Genomic DNA, 22,560 nt, shown 5'->3' with positions numbered 1-22,560 from the left:
GGTTCTGATTGATTAAATATTAGTGGTCCACATGTTTTTTTTTCTGTTTGCAGAATATGTGGCACTACAGAGGCTGCATTTTTCCTCTAAGCAGATATTTTATTGACAGCTGCCAGAATGTGAGGAGAGCCTCACCAAATATTACAGAAAATATTCTGACATAAAAATCACTGACTCTACTTTTAGTGCATTTAGCCTTATCTAGTCTGAAACCTTCATAGTAATCAGTAACAGTGATTTTAAAACCAACCAGTGTTATTAATAATATGATTTATGAGTTTATGTTCTTTATATAAAAACTACTGCATTGCATCTTTTGAAGGTGGAAAAAAAAAACCTGATATCATGAAAAACTGTACACATTTAAAAACTAAGGTGATATGGTTATATTTTGTTCAATTTCATTCACAGGAAAAGGTATGAACACTATCCCTGCTCTGTAACTTTTCATCTTTTCATACGATTTGTGCGGTGTGTACTGAATTGAAGCGTGAGACCATGTTGAGACTTTCACACTCTTTATTTTCCAAGGTTATGCACTGCTCTGATTTCACACCTATGTCTCTTAGATGCTTCCATTTCTATTTAAAGAAAAGGTTGCTTGCTATTTGAGACACTAATTAATATTTGAACATCATAATGACGGAGGCCTATGAAAGAGAACAGAAAACGATGTGCACAGAATGATGAAGAGGGTGTGTGTGTGTGTGTGTGTGTGTGTGTGTGTGTGCATGTGTGATACAGACATCCTGCTGTTAGTATGCTGAGCAGTGCTGCAAATGGCACAAGCGTTCTTATCAGCCTCATTGAAGCTTTGGATCCTAAAATAGATATCAGACTGATGTTTGTGGAATCTACCTGCAAAAAATGAGCCTTTCAGCATCATCATATCAGGGATGAATCAATCATTCCCAGCTGGGCTAGTGCCTGAGTATATTTGCATACTTGTGTGTGCTCATCTATCTGCATTTGTTTATGTACTCAACTGTCTGTGTATTCAGTTTTCCTGTCATGGTGTGCAATACTAAAATGTCCACTCACTTGTAGAGAACAGATCTGTTGTGACCTGGAATCATCTGGTCTATGAAGTAGCCAGGGTAGAGCACCGAAATCCCGATAAGCCTCTGGACTATGAGCTGAGGTTGGAAGAGGTACTGACATTCTTCATGAAGACCCTAAAGAGGAAGATAAAAAAAAACATAAGCAAGCTGTCTGATCACTAAATCCGAGTAGCGCTTGGCTGCGAAATGAGATAAAAGCAAACATCGGGTCCTACTGAGACCAAGTTACTGTCTTAACTATAGTTCTCAAGACAACATCACCTCCCATAACTGTCAGCCATCACTATGTTGTGTGACAACACCTTTGCGTTGCATGCTGCTTCGCAACTCACACTTCCCATGGAAGAAAGAGATCAAACGCATGGCTAGCATAAACTGACACATACTTTGCAAGAACACGAAATCCTCAACATTTGAGCTGTTATACAACAACAACGGACAAGTTATTTAACCATTTCTGTGTAATGGAAGCAGCTAGAAGGATGACATTTTGTCAGCTGCATCTGTGCTGTCATTTGAAGATCATATGTAGGATTTATTGTGAATTTTATATAATAGCAGGAATTGGCAATGAGATTGCAGTAGAAAAATAAAGACTGATTTTAGTCTAATCAATCAACTAACTCCGTGCTCAAACCAGCAGCAACAAGACAGTGCAGAAGTAATTCGTTGAGAGCTGGTGATTGGTGATATGAAGTAGGAAGTAAGCAAGCCAGAACGGTTTGTCAGAGTTTATGCAAATAAGAAGCAAAGCGATATAGCAAGAACCATTGAGAATGTGGGAAGGTGGACTCTGTGCTACTATAAGCAGAGTTGACAGAACTGTGCCAGGGGTTCCATCCAAATAGAATTGTGGTAAAACAGGTTGTTTTGCATATGTTCTGAAATTGGCTATGCAGTTTGGGTGGCCAGATCTCAATATTCAGGCACTGCCAAGCAACCAACCCACTAGAGACCAATCTAGACTTGAGTCTGGGGGAAAAAAATGCTGCCGGTGGGAATGCAAGGTAACATTTAAAACTACTGTAGCATACAGCACGGTATACTGTCAAGTCTTAAGATATGTTTTTGGCCCAAGCCAAATATCTACAGATGTAATCAATACATGCCTTAGTTCTTTTGTATGCTGATGTAAAATCCCAGTTGTATAACCATGTTGCAAGATTCTCAGCTGTTGTTCGCTTTTGTTGAAGCCACTGGCAACAGAATCACAGCTGAGATCCAAAGAATGCAAGAAAAACAAAGAATTTCAGCAGCATCCAGATGGTGTATAGGCTCAAATTAAAGAACAGATGTGTTGTATAGATTTGCAAGGACAAATTTTCACATGGAGATTGCACAAGGGAATGAGGTGTGTGTGTGTGTGTGTGTGTGTGTGTGTGAGAGAGAGAGAGAGAGAGAGAGAGAGAGAGAGAGAGAAAGGTGGGGGAAAAAGTGAGGGAGGAGGTTGGAGAGGTGTTCCACTGGAGCTTGTATTATTTATTATGGTACATGCTGCCAAATTACAATGCAGCATTTCATCATTCACCCTCTGGCCTCTCTCTGTAGCAGGTAGCCCCTTCCTCAAAGACATTAATCATTGTCAAACAGGACCCAAGCACCACCCCCTCGTCTTCTTCTTCTTGCTTCCCCATCTCCTTCCATTCTGGTAGATTTTCCATGTTGAGTACGGAAATTCCCTCAACGTATCTCTTATACACAATCACCCTGACATCACAGGTATGGGAATGCTGGTGTTCCTGCAGCAAAAAAAAAGCTCCTGTGTGACACCTTTCTCTTTTTTATTGACTTCTACTGTTACAGTTCAGACAGCACTTTGATGTGCCATATATTTTTTCATGGCTAACTGTACTTTCTAGCTCCAGTGATGGTGGGATTCTCATATACTCATTTGCTTGAGACAATCCTGACAGAGACATAGTGCAAATCAGTGACGCTTTCCCACTGTGGTCAGTCAGGCATGTTATTACTACATAAGATAGAGAACAAGTGGCTGATTTATCGCTAAACCTGTCAGCTCAATGCAGCAAAACAATAACCCTGAGAGTGACAATCACCCACACTGCAAAATACTCCTTACATTGATGTACTAGTATTAAAAATGACCAAGAATGAAGAAAGAGGGAGGACTAATGGTCTTATTGTGAGGTGGTATGAATTGTGTAATGTTTTTATTGCCTCAGTGGTTATCTTTTTAATAATCTTGTAATCTTCTTTATTTAACATAAAAATGGGTGGATGGTTATTTATTTTTATACATTCAGAGATCAAGAAAGGCAATTTTTTCCTATGTGAAATAGCTATGCTAAAATGCTCCTGAATTAATGAGTGTATGAATGTGTGTGCGCGATGGACTGACATCCCATCCGGGCAGTATTCCCACCCCAGTGTTCTTGATATAGGCTCTGGATCCAACTGAACCCTGGCCAGGATAAAGCAGTTAATGAAGATGGATAGATGGATGGATGGATGGATGGATGGATGGATGGTTAGTGAGTTAGCTAACTAGCTAGCTAATTAGTAAGTTAGTTAGTTAGTTAGTTGGTTAGTTAGTTAGTTAGTTAGTTAGTTAGTTAGTTAGTTAGTTAGTTAGTTCACATTTCATTATGGCCTGATATGTGGATCCGCTCTGTTGGACAGGTGTCATTATGCCAGACATTTGTGGAAGTCATGCATAGTTCATTATCTCTTGTGTATCATCATGGTCTAATTCGTGCTCAGCTTGATTAGTGTGCTCGTTCATTTTGTTACAATCTATCAGGCAATTACTTATCCTGCCAGCCACCAGCTCTAAAATTGTCTCACTGGGTGCTTTCTGTCTGCTATGTGATACCTCGGACCTTAAATCTGGACATGCAGAGAAGAAACTGTTAGCTTGATTATTGATTATATTCGGGCATGCCAATGTTCTTTTGACCTTGATACTTGATTCATTAGCAATATCTTAATGATGGATTTGCATTCTGTTACAAAGCATCATCTAGATATTATGATTTACAAATATTTTTATAATTTTTCCCTTACCTCTTACTTTCCTACTGTGGTGGCTGATTTCTGATCAACTCCCTACAAAGCACACAGCGCCAGATCCGCCATCGGTTCGAAATGGTACAATGGCGATGAAGGCAGGATAATCAGGATGGAAAGGGAAGTGAAAACCACCTCCACCATTAAATAACAAACTGGAGAAGGAGCCCCATCTGTTGTTTGTGCATGGCTGCATACATAAAGCACAGCTGGTGCTGAAAAAGGGAGGAGGACAAGACATAGCTTTGCCTTAAACCCTCCACACTGGTAACTCCCGACATCTCCATGCTTTCACTGCATCATTTTGGCATTGCGTAACTGGATCGGCTTGGCATCCTTACAAAAGCTTTATTTAATCACATGACATGCAAATAAACTTTCATACATTCAGTTCTGGTGCAACAAGTGGCACAGTCTCAGAAATTCTTTAAAGTCTGTCCTTGTGCTTTGCTCATCTCCAGCTCCTGTAATGACACGGATGTACGTGAAAACCCCAAACTCTTCCCTGTTGTCCAGAACATCTTCTCACATTGCATTAGTTAGGTAAGCAATGTCAAAAAAAAAAAAAAAGTTGCATAGCTTGAACAGCAGCTCTAACTCAGATCATCTTACCGTCTAGCAGTTTTTTAGTTTTTTAGTTTAACCCTATTAAATTTTGTTGCCACGCAACTCGAGTAGACTAAACGGCTTCCCTACTGCCTCCTCACCTGGAAACACAATTAGAGTGTGTTCTGAACCATACAAGGCAGATGCTCTGGGGAACTAGAGATTTAAGTTAGACCTCACACCATTCTCACCATCCTCTAGTTTGGTTTTTGCTTCAACAAATCTCTGGCTGGGCTTAATAATGCACACCAGACCAGTGAGAATGAGTTTCATGAATAACTTTCCTGTTGACAGCAGCTGATTGAAAATGCTACAGAGAGACAAACCAGCACTAAATTGACAGATTTCCTCCTCTTGTGTGGCCACTGCCTAAATCAAACCTTGGTGTTCTGGGCGAAATCATATCTCCAAGCTCCTGACAGCTCCCAATTATCTCATTGATTCAGAGAGAGAGTGTGGTTAGCTTGAGACAAACTGTCATTGCACTGAGCTTTTGGTCACTGCTGAGCCATAATAGTATCTCCAGCTAGCAGAGATGCTCCGGCGACCTGAGCTGTTGTGACTTCCTAGATCTTACATTGCAGAGGTGCCCACTGATTAGACACAAAGTTGGAGCTAGCAGAAATTGTCTTCTGTCCTTTGTGTATACTAGGCATCAGAAAAGTTAACACAGTGTAAGAAATTAGTAAAGTTCCAGGAACATAAAATCCCTTGCGTACAAAGGCCTGGACGCTACTAACGTGACTAAACTGACTATATTTACTTTGAACGCTGAACCATTAGTACCTAGTTTGTGTCTATAAATGAGACGATTTGAAGTGGTTATGTTTTGTTATGTTTCACATGTTAGTGCTTATGTTTCACAGTGGTGTTCACATTACCAATTTAGTACATTGACTCTGAAAAGATAAGACCTCTGCTTTTGATTAGAAATAGAGAATAAACACAGACAGTATGTGTATGTGCAATCGTCTTTACATATCATGTTTTTTTTTATAGTCGACTGTTTTAACGTCAAAAATCAGTGAAAATCTATTCAATCTATTCTCCTTATAAATGAGCTACCTACAGCTAAATAATTTAAATAAATGCATGCGATTTCCACTGGCTAAGCTGCAACAGAGATCAATCATGCTTAAAAAACTGGACACACTGATGCCGGGTTTTGTTGTTGTTGTTGTTGTTTTGTATTTTTGTGTGCTTGGTTAAATCCACTGAAATACTTTGCTGGAACCACATCCAGACCACAGTCCACCAGGTGATGGCTCCTGTTGTTTATCACAATTACTCTAGCCACACAGACGACAGAGGAATTTAATGTCCGATCTTTAACTATATGCAAATAATGACTTTAACCTGACCGTACATGAATCCCTATGCTAGATTTCATAGTGCAAGTATAGAGTCTAACAGACAGTAGAGTCAGTATTACCTCATAATGTCTAACTGGTTTCGTCAAACAGCTCACATGTTGACACACAAGCTGGCTTTTATGTTTATGAGACAGCTGTTGTTTACTGTTTACAGGACAGCTGGGTCTTACTGCCTGTGTCAAACCTCTTGATGACTTTGTCCACCATTGGGTGAAAATGCCAGTCTCCATAACTGACTCGGAGTTGTTGCACAGTGCCTGATAAAACGATTTGTCCTTCCAATTAGTCTGTGACTCTCTCTTACAGGTATTAATATTAATCTGCAGGTCTGTAGTATATAACTTTATATTAGAGCTGTAACACAATGCCACTGTCTGTATCTATATCTGTATCTTATCTGTTTAGTGTTCCAAATATCAGTATACAGTATGTATTAGGATTTAAACCCAAAGTGGGCATGGCCAAAACTGAAAGCATTTTTTTGTTTTTAAATAAAATAAATTTTAAATAAATAAATAAATAAATAAACATACACTAAGCACTCAGAAAGACTGAAAATACTGGCAAAAAAAAAGATGCTCAGAGAGCATGCATGGGCCAATTTGTTTTTTAATTCCATTCATGCAGTTATTCTTTTGTTTGTACCTGTCTGTCATATATTCTAGTGATATATTCTAATGAATTTAATCGGTTCTATTTCACAAAGTTGATCAAACTAGTAGCTTAATTTAAATAACCGCAACACTGACCAGACAGTTACTAATGATGAATCACACATCTCACTTATACTCGCATGAAAGTTTGCTGGGTTCTTCTAGGGATGCACACCTCTAGCCTTAATCAGATGCACTGTGAACTTTTCTGGCAAACTTTCTTTAACAAAAATAACTTAATTAATACAAACATGAATAGTGAATTTCCTATTCATATCTATCTTGGGATCCAGTTATATAAACAAAATGAATGAATTTTCAAAAAGCATTACAGTTATCATTTAGAGGTGGGTAGAATTACCATATTTTCCTTACAGTTGTCCAGAAACGTGTGATATATTGAAACCATGTTGCATCGTATTTATTTAGGGTTTGCCACTTATCAATATTGTACAGCCAACATTGTAAATATTGCATACACTAGAGAAATCTTTACATTTTGAGACTAATCGTTCATCTCTACACACTGATGTTTCTCTCTACAGTTGAGAGAAATATCCTAACATATGTATATGATATACAGACAAACCACACTATAAGCAGGCAATTATAAATGCCAGAGGTAGAGAAAAGTCTCTGCATATTAACTCGGTTCTTTGAGAATCTGGGATTTATATGGGTTGTTAGATCATGAGAGGATGATTTTTTCCAAGATAGAGTTTGACAACGAGCAATTTCACACAAAACCATTCATTAGGGCTGAGAAAGTGTTTATATTATGTGCAAAGACAACACTAACTAGCTGATATAGGCAAGCTATTCTTTGTTATTGATTGTACATGTTTTCAGCACATCGTTAAGCCTAAATCTAGATGCACTCTTATTGCACAGTAAAGAAATCGTGTCAACAAACAATAAAAAGCACATTTGATTTAAAATGTTTATATGCGGCAACACCATTAGTTTTATATCCATTATGGGCCAGATAATGGTGGTCATAAGTGCACAACATGCGCCAATTTGTGTACGACTATTCAGAATGTTAGGGTATGAACATGATTCCTTTAAATGTGCTCCATTTGCTGCTTCCCCTTTTCCTACTTCAGTTTCACAGCCCGCTGTACATTTGTTTTAACTTGCAGAAAGTCATTATTATATCCTAATTTAGCCGCTGCTGACACAGATAATTTAAGCATATCCCATGATGAATGATTGACCCTGATTATAACCCTGATTATTGTTCACTGAGAAAGTAAACACATTGGCTGTTTTTGTCCAGAGGAAAAATGAGCTACACACACACACACACACACAAACACACATCTCATAAACCCATATATTATTCACAGTAGAACATAGAAAAATATCAAATGTTTAAACTGAGGAAATGTACCATTTTAAGGAAAAAATAAGGTAATGTTGAATTTGATGGCCGCAATACATCTCAAAAAAAGTTGGGATGGAGGCAACAAAAGGTTGGAAAAGTAAGTGTTACTAAAAAGACACAGCTGGAGGAACATTTTGCAACTAATTAGGTTAATTGGCAACAGGTCAGTAAGATGACTGGGTATAAAAAGAGTATCTTAGAGAGGCAGAGTCTCTCAGAAGTAAAGATGGGATGGAATCTGGATGGAAGTTGTTCTAAAACCTTTATATACATTTCAGCATTGATGGTGTCTTTTCAGATGTGAAAGCTGCCCATTCCCTAGACACTAATGCACCTCCACCATCAGAGATGCAGGCTTTTGAACTGAATGCTGATAAAAAGCTGGATGGTCCCTCTCCTCTTTAGTCCTCTTTAGTTTAGAGGACACGGCGTCCATGGTTTCCAAAAAGAATTTCAAATTTTGATTCGTCTGACCACAGAACAGTTTTCCACTTTGCCTCAGTCCATTTTAAATGAGTTTTGGTCTGGAAAAAACGGCGGCGTTTCTGGATCATGTTCACATACGGCTTCTTCTTTGCATGATAGAGCTTTAACCAGCATTTGTGGATGGCACGGCGAACTGAGTTCACAAACAATGAGTTCTGGAGGTGTTTCTGAGCCCATGCAGTGATTTCCATTACAGAATCATGCCTGTTTTAATGCAGTGCCACCTGAGGGCCTGATGATCATGGGCATGCAATATTGATTTTCACCCTTGTCCCTTGCGCACAGAGATTTCTCCAGATTCTCGGAAACTTTTGACAATATTATGTACTGTAGATGATTTTACATTGAGGAACATTATTCTGAAATTGTTCCACAAATTGTAGACGCAGTTTTTTGCAGATTGGTGAACCTCTGCCCATCTTTACTTCTGAGCCTCTCTAAGATACTCTTTTTTTTTTATACCCAGTCATGTTATTGACCTGTTGCCAAATAACCTCCAGCTGTTTCTTTTTAGTAACACTTACTTTTCCAGGCTTGTGTTGACCCTGTCCCAACTTTTTTGAGACGTGTTGCGGCCATCAAATTCAAAATTACCTTATTTTTTTCTTTAAATGGTACATGTCCTCAGTTTAAACAGTTGGTATGTTTTCTATGTTCTATTGTGAATAATATATGGGTTTATGAGATTTGCAAATCATTGCATTCTGTTTTTATTTACATTTCACACAGCGTCCCGACTTTTTTGGAATTGGGGTTGTGTAATATATGGGAGCTAACCTGCTGTTATTAATGAAAGGCTTGCGATTGATTTGTGCGTTGTCAAGGATGCACTATACGTCTAACAAAAAGGTACTATCTGTATCTGTTTAGTGCTTCAAATATCCAAATCTGGATCTGCAGTCAGATTCAAACACAAAGTCAGTGTGGCCTGAATCGGAAGGGTTTTTCTACCGCTCTGCCCCAGAAACTGAAAAACACTGGAGGAAAAAAAACATTCGTCTCAACTAGACGTGTGCATGTTGTTTAATCCTGCTTTTGCAGTTATTATTTTTGTTTGTATCTGCATGTAATATTTTCTAATGAATTTCATTGGTTCTGTTTCCCAAAATATAAACAAACTAGTAGCCTATTTTAAACCACCATGACTCTGACCACTAAGGATCACGAAGCATGAATGAATGAACACTGTAAATGCATCGCATATTAAAAAGCATGGTCTTTGTTTCTCCTATGAGATTTATATATGATCACTCACTTGTGCCTCCTATGACACAACCTTTTTGTTGTAACCCAAGAGATTCTAGTCCCAGTTCAGTCTCAATCAGATACCCTGTGAAACTTTCTGACAAAAATAAAAACCTCCTATTCATATTTGTATCTGTTTAGAACACGTTATCCGTTTATTTCGAGTAACGTGTTCATATTCAGTTGCATCCTTAATGTACACAAAATACTCATTTAGTGTATAAAAGTTTATTAAAGTCATTTAGTTCATAAAACTTGTATGCACATGAATTCAAGAACAGTCTGTTTTATATTCTGGCTTTCCAACATAAAAAAAAATCGATTATAACAGCTACACACATTTGGCACCTGAGCACATTGGTAATAATTCATGACTGACAAGGATAACACATTTGCTCTTAATTTTCCATCGCCAGCTAACAAGATGGCAGCTATTATACAAGAGGTCTGAATGTTTGATTTAGCATTATGAACAAAAGGCTTCCACCAGAATCAATAACATTTGCATAAAATGCTTTATAATGAGCTCACAGTCTGCTCTCACCTTGACAGATATTTTCCCTTCATCCTTTGGCAGATGTGCAGCCAAGAACCAGTCTCCAGGGAGAGGGCTGGTAACATTGAACACCCCCGTAGTACGGTTGGGCAGCGTCCATGTCAGCGTGACAGCAAAGGACCCTGGGACAATGGTGTCCTTGGGGAAATGGGTGTTCAAGGGGTTGATGACCGGTGGGGCACCTGACCTGAAATACCTGCCAACCAGAGTAGACACATTTAATGTATGGAGGAGTATAGGCAGGAAGAGAGCATGAATAAAATGAGTCATAAGCTATTGCTGTTTAGTTCTATCGAAAGTTCTGATTTGCTAAAATTATAGCTGTGCTCATCTCATTACTGTTTTCATAAATCAAACAAGCAATAAGCTCAGCACATTTAATTAGATTTGGGTGAGCAAGCAACAGTGTGTGTGTGTGTGTGTGTGTGTGTGTGTGTGTGAGAGAGAGAGAGAGAGAGAGACAGACAGACAGACAGACAGACAGACAGAAAAAGGATGTCAAATGGAATTCAAAATATTCTTTTACAGGAAGTTAAACAAAGCATTGTGACTAATACTAAATTATGCATGAATTAGACTGAAATGTAAAATAAATATTCCAACATTGCGCTACTTTTAATGTTTTGAGAAACGATCTGGAATTTGGCGGGTGTTCAAGTGGAACAATGCTTTTTGCTATGCTGTAATCTCAGCTAAAGTGGTGAAAAATGATGCAAATCAATGAGTGGAATGGTTCAGTGTTTCCTGAGTCGTTTGTTATTTATTTTTATGTGAGAGACAGAGGGCTAAAACGGTGCCTTTCTCCTTCAGTGCTGCCATTCAAGATTAAAAAGAGGTCTGACAGCGGGAATCTGCCACGGATCATATGACATGAAAGCCTTCACCTTCTGTGATTTCTTTCGCTTGGCCCGCTGAGCTGGGATCCCGTAGTATGTCAATTGGAATCCTGACAGGCTTCAAATGCAAAATACTCATGCGAATAGGAATCACAATAACAGCTGACAATTGCTATCTCGTGCTCGTTTTTATTTTTATACTATGTAGGAGACTGAATGAAGTAGTAATGTGGTGGAACACCTTGTGATAGAAATGTACACTTATTATCTTTGTGTGTATCTTGCCCTCGGTGAGTAGGTGTGTTCTCTGTAGTGTGCTTCTCAACCCCATGAATATTTAACAATACAAGTCCATGTGCAAATGCAGCAGCAGACTGTAATGATATCCTTAAGCATATCTTCTTCAAGAGGACCACCGTGGATGTGGTGGAGTCCTCCCCCCCCTCCTATCCCACACAGATACCATCCCAGAGCAGTATCGTGTTCAGATCTCGTGGTCTAGGCTCTTGGCAGATAATAACTCAAACTCCAAATGTAGTGCTGTTCGAAAAATCATACCACCCTCCTCCCTCTCTTTGTGCACCCGAGGAGCTTGTATGTCTGGAGCATGTCAGTGTAGAGAGTCTTTTGTCCTTGTGGTGTACAGGTTTATTTTTGTCCCTGGGTAAAAAAAAGACTATGACCGAGGAGGACAGACTGGGCTGTATGAGTTTACTTTAGTCAAACAAAGCACATCTTATTTTCAGTGTGATTGTGATACATGATGATTGAACAATTGAAGTTAAATATACTATGAAAAGTCCCTGCGAGACAAAAAAGATGAAACCTTTAAAAGCAGCGAAGTTTTTGTAATGGACTGTATTATAAAATGAAATGAGCCTGATTACCCATGAGTCAGATTTGTATCCCATTATGTGTCTCACACGACAGTGTGTATCTTAAAGAGAAAACTGAAACATGCATAATTTTGGACACACTACACATTTTATCTATTGTGCACCCCATTTGAATCGTTTTTTCTTCACAAATAGGCATGCTAAATTTCAGTAAAGCCAAATCTGATTTTAAACCCATTATGAAACCTCCATGTCATCTACAAAAGTGGGTAAACAGTGGTTCCCAGAATTTGAAACACACTGAAATAATTCTGTATCGTTAAAATGAACAAGGATCATAATTACACTGAGGACCACAGGTATAATGTTAGCGTCAAAAAATTTTTCTGGAGACTCACACTTACTGATGTCTATCAATTACACTAGCAAATTACTATAATCACCTAAACACCCAATCACACAGTCTTTGAAGTAAACATCATTCAAGTGTTCCATCTGTTTGTGCAGCCCTATTACAGTGAGCCATGGATAAAAGATAAAAAAATATAAATATAAGAGGACAGATCAGAATTTCAGCTTTCATTTCCTGATATTTACATCTAAATGTGCTAAACAACCTTTTTTTTTTTTAATGGAACCTTTGGAGCCAGACCACCCAATTTTTATGTGAGTAAAATTAAAGTGAACAGATTTTACAGTCTTAAAGTAAATAAAAGTAAATACTTAGATTGGATCAATTTCCTTGTAAATTTGAAGACAGCATGCTTCTGTAGATTTCTGAATTCATACTTTTGCTACCATCATGAGTTAAATCGTTAAATGAAGATTAGTAAGCCCACTTCAGAAGCAGCCATACAAATCCAAGCCATGACACTACCACCACCATGTTTCACAATGAGCTTGTATGTTTTGCATCATGAGCAGATCCTTTCTTTCTCCACACTTTGGCCTTTCTATCACTTTGGTAGAGGTTAATCTTGGTTCCAGAGCTTTTGTCTCTCATCTCTGTATTAATTTGTGAATTCCAGTCTGGCTTTCACAGGATTGCATCCTGTGGTATGGCCTCTATATTTCTGGATTGTGGTAACTTCATGTCTGCCCTGTGGAGGTTGTTGATGTCACTGACTGTTGTTTTGGGGGGGTTTTCTTCACAGCTTTCACAAAATGTTTCTGTAATCAGCTGTTGTTGTTTTCCTTGGCTGACCGGTCTTACATGTCTGGTTGTTAGTACAGCAGTTGCTTCTTTCTTTTTCAGGACATTCCAAATTGCTGTACCGGATATACCCAACGCCTGTGCAATATAATGCCTGTACTAACTCTAACCCTAGGTTGATTTTCCCTCTTTTCTCAGTGGCAAAAATGTCTTGCTTTCTCCTACAGCTCTCAGGTCTTCATGTAGGTTTGTCCTTTTTACCAACAAATGCAGTGTTCACAGATGAAACCTATGGCTCAAACCAGGGGTGAACATACTGAGCTATTAATTATTTAAACAATCAATCTAACAGGACACACCTGAGCAGCAAGAAACTTGTCAGTCACATATTCCAATATTTTAGGGTCATTTGAAAATTAGGTGAGCTCAAACAAAATGTGCCATGTTCTAAGTTGGTTTACACATCTAGATGTAAATATCAGGAAATTAAAGCCATGTTTACAAACGGTCCGTTTAACGTCCCAGTGGCTGCCAATGGGAGTGTTCACACCCAGGCGTAAAATGCATGGCATCAAAGCGTAAATTTTTTTACGTCAATGGGTTTGGTTTTTTTGTTTTTTGTTTTTTTGACGCGCCGCATAAATAAAACTGCCAACCAATGAGATTTGTGCTTTTGTTCACGTGCCCGGAGCCACTGAAGTTACATAAAAGTACAACTTGATAGCGCTCTATTACAAAAACTGTCTTATCTACGAAGAGGAAGCCGGAGCAGATGCCAGCATCCACCATTTTAGTGAGAGAGTGCATAAGTGACATACCCGAAATTAAATAGCTCACCTTTGAAAGCAGCAGATTCAAAATTACACACTAAATATTATATAAGTGGATTTATTATGCTTTGGCTATTTTTTGATGTGTGTGAACGGCTTAAAGATGTAAATACGGCTCTCTTCTTCTCAGTGATGAACAGGTGTCAGAAACGGAAAATTGTGGAGCGCCACCTTGTGTACAGGAGTATTTCTGCTTTTCAATAAGCGCCATCTACTGTCAGGGAGTGAATTCGCACTTTCATTCAGCGCATCACTCGTGTTTAACGCCTGGGTGTGAACACAAAATAAAAAAAACGTGTCGGAAAAACAGACCGTTCAATGTGCTGCGAAAAACGTCCCGGTGTGAACAGGCCCTGAAGCTGAAATTCTGATCTATTGTCTCATATTCATCTTTTTCATCTCTTCAGTGTATTGTAAAAACAAAAGAATTGGCCTTGTCATTCCAGTACTTTTGGAGGGGATGATAAATGTCAACTTTTCTTGAAAGAAATTACTCATTCCAAAGAAGTAATATCTGCAATGATGAACTAAGGCCATGATTTACTGAAGGAATGTGTGTGTAAAATCAAAATAACACATTTTGCCATATACAGTTTGGGGTGTTTCTACCTAAAGGTGCATAATGTAAGGCGGTGTTACTGCAGGTTGGTCAAACCCGAACACAGCAGGGGTCGAACCACTACACCACCATGCCCCCTGTGTGTGTGTGTGTGTGTGTGTGTGTGTGTGTGTGTGTGTGTGTGTGTGTGTTCTGTGCCGTAATTTTTATGTGTCCAGAAACCACATAAAAAACATTTGTTTCCATCCACTACTTTACATCCGACACTATTTATGCGATTTATGAATCACAAAGTAAAACTTTTGGCATTCTTAGTAAATTAGGGACTAAAGTTAGTGAGGAACCTTTTGTTAATAGTAGTTTCAACTCTTTGCTCTTTGCTTTCATCCATAATTAGCAAATCAGCATTTACTGATGTGGTATTCTGTTAAATAAGGTATTTTAAAATAGGTCTGCACATATTTGCTTCACTGGTTATCTGGACCCTGGTGGAGCTGACACCAGCTGTGCCCCAGCATTCTGATGATGAAGCACTTATTTATGCTGCTGTGCCTTGCTCCATATTAAGAATACTCAGCTCTTCCCCCTGTAGGGTCCAGCTGGCTCGCTGCTGCTCCTCATCCTTATGTTCATATATTAAGTCTTACCCTGCAGTGGAAGTTAAATCATTCAAAATACCCTGAGACAAAAAAAAAACTAATTTAACCTCAGCAATGTCCGGCGTATAATTAGTTACCAAGGTGCTGCTTTTCTATATTGTCTTGCTTTTATCTTTTAAATTTACACAACAAATGCTTGTCACTTCCTCAGTGATTCATGCACTACTGGTTGGCCTGAGACTTGCTCCAAATCTCCAGCTTCATTATCAGATGCAGGTCATGTCAAAGTCTGTTATGAACCAATTAGCACTGCCTCCATGCATAATACGGCATCTATCAATGTGGCATCCATCAAATGTCGGACATGTTGGACAAAGCCTTTAGCGAATATGACCAAAAAAAAAAAAAGATTAATCATATTGTACAAACAAACAACTTAATAAAAGACTTACGAACCTGTTTTACCATTGTTTCCCCAAAGCTGAAAATAACAGAGATTTAACAAAACGTTCAAAGTACTTTTTGTTGACTCCTCCCCAGCTCGATTTGTGGCAAGAAGCAGAACAAATCAATCATTGAAAATCAATTCAAAGTCTGGAGGTAACTTGTTGACATAGATCAGCATCTGAGACAGTAAACAGTCAATAATCAGTATTTTTAAATGGCTTTTGATAGGTGTGAACATAATCAGACGGCAATTACGCTTGGAAGCCAGGAAGACAAGGGAGGTGAAAGAAAGAGAGGAAAAAGTGCTATTATGTGCTAAATGTAGGTAACAAGTAAAAGTAAAAGAGGGATTTTTTTTATGACTGTCTCATAGTCAAACTAGCAATTTTGCTTATAGAAGTGTCTTAGCAGTGATCAGGAAGCTATGAGAAAAATGATGTGGAAAATGAATAATAATAGTCAATATTTGCAATTCTTAAAGAGCATCTTAGCTCTTACAGGCACAATAAGAAAAGCCTTCAGTATACACAGGTCCATCTTTCGTGCACAATGAACAACAGGAGTGTAAAATGTGACCAAAAAGTTTTTTGACCAAAAATTAATAAACTCTACCATCCTTTAGGATGCACATACTTATTTAGGTTACACATTATGTTTGTGTACTAGTAGCAAAGAGACATGGAGAGGAAATCCAATATCACCACGTAGCAAACTACTTCTAAGTCCCATAGGGTGTATATTTGATTGCACCACAGCACTGGGATGAACAGCTCTGTTTGGCAGACCCGGTGTCCTGGTGTGTAATCACCATCATCATAATTAGTACAGACCAGCTATATAATTACTGTACATTTAATTATTATATTTTTGAGCTACACTATATCTAAATAAAGAGTACTCAGTGAATAATGTATAGGTCAGGTTAGTTTACAAATGGGTTTCAGTAATAATTTAGTTAAAAAGGAGTTTTGAGACATGCTCTTTAATTAATTAGAGGACTCTCTTAAGATGACGTTAACGAAGGATTACAAAACTTTCATGAAATACAGCCCAGAGCAGCTGATACATTACTGTACCTCACATTTTGAAATGTTAAACAAAGGGAGTAGAGACAGTAGAGAATGGTTTTAGGCTAAATTTGTTAGGATGTGACTATGTCTGGCTCTCTTTTATCTCCTTATATGCTGTATTTTATAGTCCATTACTGGACAGCGGTTTTAACTGGAAGCCTGATACTGCATTACACATGTCTAGTGCTGTAAATTAACCCTGTTAAAGCCAGCTTATAATTCAGTTAAGCTTAAAGTGTTTATTTAGTAATTACAGTGAAACTAATAGGAAAGGTATTGTATGTAGTTAGGAGAGTGAGGGATGTACCAACAGTTCCTGGGCGTTTAATAAGAACCAATTTAATAAACCAAACTTACAGCGCGCCCTCTTATCCCTATAAATGTTAATGCTACACCTTAATACTAGCAACACAATGGCGGCACACAAACACTGAATTACAAAAGGTTAGGTGTAATCACACTTGCTTGCAGCTACAGGATGATGCAAGCCACACAACTACATAGATACAGAGTCACAGATACCAAACAACCAAAGTTTGAAAACATGTTCAAAATGAAACCCCAGGAGCCTTTGTGCTCTTGTCACTTGTCTTGCAATTTATGACTTGATTAAGTTTGTTGATGTGCTCAACCTTTGAATCTGATATTATGCAAATGAATGGCATAAATCTGGCTGTTCCTGTTCTCATCTAAACAAACAAGCACAGAATACAGATTGGGTTTGAGACATTAATTGAGGCAAGAGATTGTTTTACTGTCTCACATTGCAAAGGTACACAGAGCGACTGGTGCTTCAATGAGCCATATGATAGGAATTGAAGTCTAAAGTATCAGACCAACAGTGTAACTACAATGAAGGCAATACATCATCAAGAACCAGTCAGTGGCTCCAGACTTACATTTCTTAGTCTTGTACATATCTTTGTTATTACTTTCACTGTTATTAAATAATTTATAGGAGTCAGTGAATAACATGTTTTCAGATGAATAGCTGAATGACAAAGATGGGACTATAAGGGGTTAGTCTGAATCTGGATTGTGAGCTCCCTAACATTATTTCAATGTGTATAGTAATATTTTGTCTATTTATTAAAGCCATAAATCTTTCTGTTACAGAACTTTCCACAGGTAGAAAACATTTGAAGTGAACATTATTTATAATAATATTTGTTTTTGAGTTTGGATTTAATACATTCAATTCATAGAAACAGTCAAATAGGCTAATAACTATAAGCTAATAATAAATATAATAACTGATAATTGTTATTTTTACCATTGTAACTAATTTTACAGTATAACAAACCCTCTGCATATGCTCCATATACACCATTGGATATGGATATGGATATACACCATTCAGATCTACCTTAATACCAGTAGTCGTTTGTGATTTTCCATGTAATGACATAAAGAATAAAATCATAAATAGTTGCATCATCCTTCCTAGGACAACAGGCCAACCCTTAACACAAAGCTTTAGTAAGACCTCAGGAGTTTTGCTATACTCCAGTTCCTGGGTGTATGCTTGGCCTAATTAGAGTTGTCATGGTTAGTCCAACCCTAAGATATTGATCCCAATGTGGAGGCGTGTGGCTGCTTTCCACTATCCCCTAGTCATCTCACTGCATTTCTGCCTTCCCTACAGTGTTATCTTCCCCACTTTATCTCTCCCCAGCACTCAACAGCATCCTCGTTTAATTACCATCTCATTGTGGCACCCCCTGCTTGCTTTCTGACAGCTGAATTGACAGAATGAGTGCCTGGCCCCGTACGTTATCACAGCAGTAATGGGACCTCATGGTGGTGGTTGGAGGAGTAGGGGGTTAAGGGTGAGTAGCAGGAGAGAAAAAAAAAAACATACAGAAAGGATCAGCAAAGTGCTTTAATTAGTAACTTGCCATTCTATTTGTATTTGATGTGGAAACACAAAAGAACCAGGGCTGGCTTTAAAGCAAAATGAAGTCCCACTTTACTAGCTCTGTCATTTTTTTAAAAACTTAACTACTGTACTGAAATGATTGACATCCAAGCAGTCGTTTAAATAAATAATGACTTTACCTATTCATCAACATTTAATAGTGTTTACTAACAGAGTCTACACAGACCCACCGGCCACTTTAATAGGAACCCATGGATGCTTGCACATTCATGTATTTATCCCAACAGCCATCATGTGGCAGCAGCACAATGCAAATAAATAAATAAATAAATAAATAAATCATGCAGCTATACGTCAACCACATCAAAACGGTGAAAAAATATGATTTCATTGAATTTGACTGTGGCATGGTTGTTCATGCCAGTCAGGCTGGTTTGAGTATTTCAGAAACTGCTGATCTGTGATTTTTATGCATAATAGTCTCTAGAGTTTATACAAAGTGGTGTGAAAAACAAAAAACATCCAGTGAGCAGCAATTCTGCAGGTGGAAATGCCTTGTTAAAGAGAAAGGTCAGAGAAGAATGGCCAGACTGGTTCAAGATTATACGTATACTGAGTCTGTAGGACAAATATCTAACTAAATAATGATATTAGGCTAATTATTAGAGCATTGTATTTCCCCCGGTTCTATTTACTGTACATGAGCAGAAAAAAAAACATTCGATCCATGAGCACGCCTTGAGGTCAGAATTTTCATTAGCACACAAGCTGGAATATGCCTGTGCATGCTGTAATTATTGCATTATGTTCCCCTAAAGTTATGTCTGACATAAATTTATGTCAGAGATAAATAAAAGAAAAATAAAAGACTCTGGCAAAGTTAAGGCAAAAATATTTTACACCATGACTTTATATTCTCCATGTGTGTTTCCCCTGAAGGTACCAGAAGAGCTTATTCACTGCTCTGTATATTATGGGATGTTGTTTTATCATATAAAATTAGATTCATGGTGTCCATGGCATGGACAGTATTTTTCTAAAGTGCCTTAACCTTTCATTCACGGTATTTTGATTTTAAGGTCAAATGAGGAACTGAAATGTACAAAGACAAGAGCAGTTGAACCATAAAACGGAATTCCACTATCTTTAATATTTGTCAAAGGCACGACTAACACCCCACCAAGACAGGATTTGCTATTGCCAGCAGTCATATCTGCAATGCTTGCTCAAGGACATGCTTCTTCTCATTATATATTGCCACAATTTAACCGCAAAAAAAATTACTTTAGGACACTCATCAGTAAGCAAAAGCAAGGATGTGTATTTGACGGATGTTTAATGACAGATTGAAGGAAGATCCTTGAAGACTTCTGTTAATGTCACTGTGAATTGCCTTCATGCAGGATTAGGAGATCAGTGCTAAGTTAAACTGCTGAGTTCCAGGACAACATGACACGGATCGTTCTCGGATGGTGTGAAAGAAAAGAAAGGAGATAATTACAAGCTAAAAGAACACGCTGTACAGTGTGAAATGTTCAGCGCTGTCAATTTGATCTGACCACCTTACTACTTTGCATTTCAGAAACATTGTTTGAAGCCTGGACTTTGTTCATCTGTTTTAAATTCCTGGGTAACTGAAGAGTCTGTCATGTGTCTGTTCTCTGTGTAAAGTGCCTTCTTTTACATTCAGCACAGGTTTTTAACCTTTTCAGTTACTCTCCACTGAGAAGCAAGACATTTTAATATCCAATAATCCTCTGGAAATCATTGAAGATCTTCTAAAAAAATAACTGATGGTTGTTTAAATTCCTTTCTATGTTCTTAAAGGTACTTATGTGACTCACTGATCATTAAAAAAATAGAAGATTTGAAATTGAATTGCTGAAAATCCAATTTTAAAAGAAAATTTGATTTAATCCCAGTGTTATCACCTGTATAATATTTATGGATATCTAGTATACAATGCACTCAGTTACAGAAATTTGGCAATAAATGCTGCTTTTATAGAGAGAGCAGCAAATAGTCAGCCAGGTTAACTGACTAATAGATCTCAGCTGACTTTTTTTTTTTTTCATCTCAGCTGAACACAATTTTAGCTTCAGCATTCAGTCTTCATTGGTGTCCACACCTATTTTTTGACCCTTTGGTGATACAAGAGGAAACCAATTGTAGACCAAGTGTAAATAAAATTCACCAGACAAGAAAAGCAATTAACTGCAGGAGAAAGCCATGCAATTATTTCATGTAATTGTTTCTAGTTGCTATTCCTTTAATTCTGTAATTCACATTCACAGAATTAACCCTGTGTCCACATGGTGCAATACCAACATAAATAGTGGAAGCAGTATTACACTATGTAAAACTGTGTCCATAATTGACTAAACAAACTAGTGTTGTATCCCAAATCGTATCCTTTTGTATGATTCTAGACAGTTACTGAAGATTAATGCTAACCGGTTTACCCATTATGGTTGGTGTTTCAGTTTTAAAAAACCTCTATTGTAGCCTTTAAACCTACATAAGGTCTGTAAAGGTCTGCATACCACACTTTTGACTCATTTAGCACTTTTGAATGTAAGGTAATAGTTTTCGATTTGAGTCGCAGATAATGACAACAATCACAACAACAGCAGAAAGTTGAAATTGCTAAGCATTGTATAAATCGATTAGGAAACCTAACAGACAGGGATGTTTTGGCTCTGATTTGCCATCTAGTTACTTTTAATCCCTCTGATGTACAGTACATAAGTGAGTATAAACTATAGGCTTTACTGTTGCTTGGTGCACATCTAAAGAAACACCTTGTATACCAAGATCCACATGGGTTTTTGTAAAAAAAAAAAATTTCTTTCGTGCTTTATTTTTGTTGGGAAAGTTGACACCTCTGACTTCTTGTTGAAACCAGAAATGTGTTTTCTATAGTGGCCTCTAAGAGAATAAAAGCTGATGGTCTTGGAGACTCACACTGTCACGTTGCGATCAGGACAGTTGTCTCCAAACGTTCCCCCTTGCTCCTTAAATGTGATGAGGTTCCAGACAGCAACAACAGTGTCATCAGGCACGGTGAAGTGGAAGAGCTCCACGCTGGCGAATGAGCGGAAGGCATTCAGCTTGCGAGGTGTCCGGGTGAAATAATCTGTCACGAACAGGCAACCTGCACAAACAAGCATGCAGAGAGAATGCATTAGATCCGGGACTTTCAACTCCAGTCATGCTCGATTACTTAATGTATTCCCTACTTTCTCTCAAATCTCCGAATAATAAGCTGATAAATAAGATGGACCATGAGCTAATGGATGTCCAGGACTACAGCTGAGAACCTCTGAGATGACATGTATCTTCACCAGCTGTGTTATGGAAGGTTTAGAAGAATCAGTCATGATGCAGTTTGATTGAACCTCTCTTCCTTATTGGTGATTTAATCAAATCCGTCCTCCGTTTGGCTCCCCTTCAAAACAATCTCTATGCAAAATTAATTTTGTTCTTATCCTCCAGCACAGGGCCAGAGAGGAGACACCAAGATGACATTTTGCAATCTGCTGTAATGTGCCTTGCCTTCCTGTGGCACCACTGTCAGCAACCATAATGGCTTGCAATCTTCTCGTTATGTGTGAGGGGGAAACATTTATAGCCTGGCACCTAGGTATTTTCTACTTTCTATTCCCCATGTGTTCAACAGGCAAGTCTGATTTATTGCAATTTGTCTCCCAAGGGCAAAGAGAAGAGTTCCTAATAAATGCTCTTGTTCTGAATGTTGACTACTCCTTCATCATGGTTAATTTTATATTTAGCATTCTCAACAAGGATGCTGTCTATGGAGCTCGGAGTCTGACAAAAGTATTTGAATGATATACCTGTCACATTAAATCAAATGTGGTGCATATAATCATTTTTTAATAAATGTTTCTTGTTTGTTTGTTTGTTTTTTTTTAAACTTCCTAGGAGTAGGATTTGCAT

General features: G+C 38.0%; 1 protein-coding gene across 1 annotated transcript; it reads right to left on the bottom strand.

Moving 5' to 3' along the window:
- Positions 1 to 150: 150 nt before the first annotated feature.
- On the bottom strand, positions 151 to 22,035 carry LOC128625651 (post-GPI attachment to proteins factor 6-like). Its single transcript, XM_053654151.1, has 3 exons — positions 21,568 to 22,035; positions 10,383 to 10,590; positions 151 to 1,175 (listed from the first exon to the last, which is right to left on the bottom strand). Exons 1-3 carry the CDS (start codon positions 21,786 to 21,788, stop codon positions 1,038 to 1,040), a joined length of 567 nt encoding a protein of 188 aa, XP_053510126.1. The 5' UTR covers positions 21,789 to 22,035; the 3' UTR covers positions 151 to 1,037.
- Between the last annotated feature and the right edge of the window lie 525 nt (positions 22,036 to 22,560).

The sequence above is a fragment of the Ictalurus furcatus genome, chromosome 22 (genome assembly GCF_023375685.1).
Source record: "Ictalurus furcatus strain D&B chromosome 22, Billie_1.0, whole genome shotgun sequence".
NCBI lineage: Eukaryota > Metazoa > Chordata > Actinopteri > Siluriformes > Ictaluridae > Ictalurus > Ictalurus furcatus.
The sequence above is the reverse complement of the archived record's forward strand: the minus strand, read 5'-3'. Positions and strand labels throughout refer to the sequence as shown.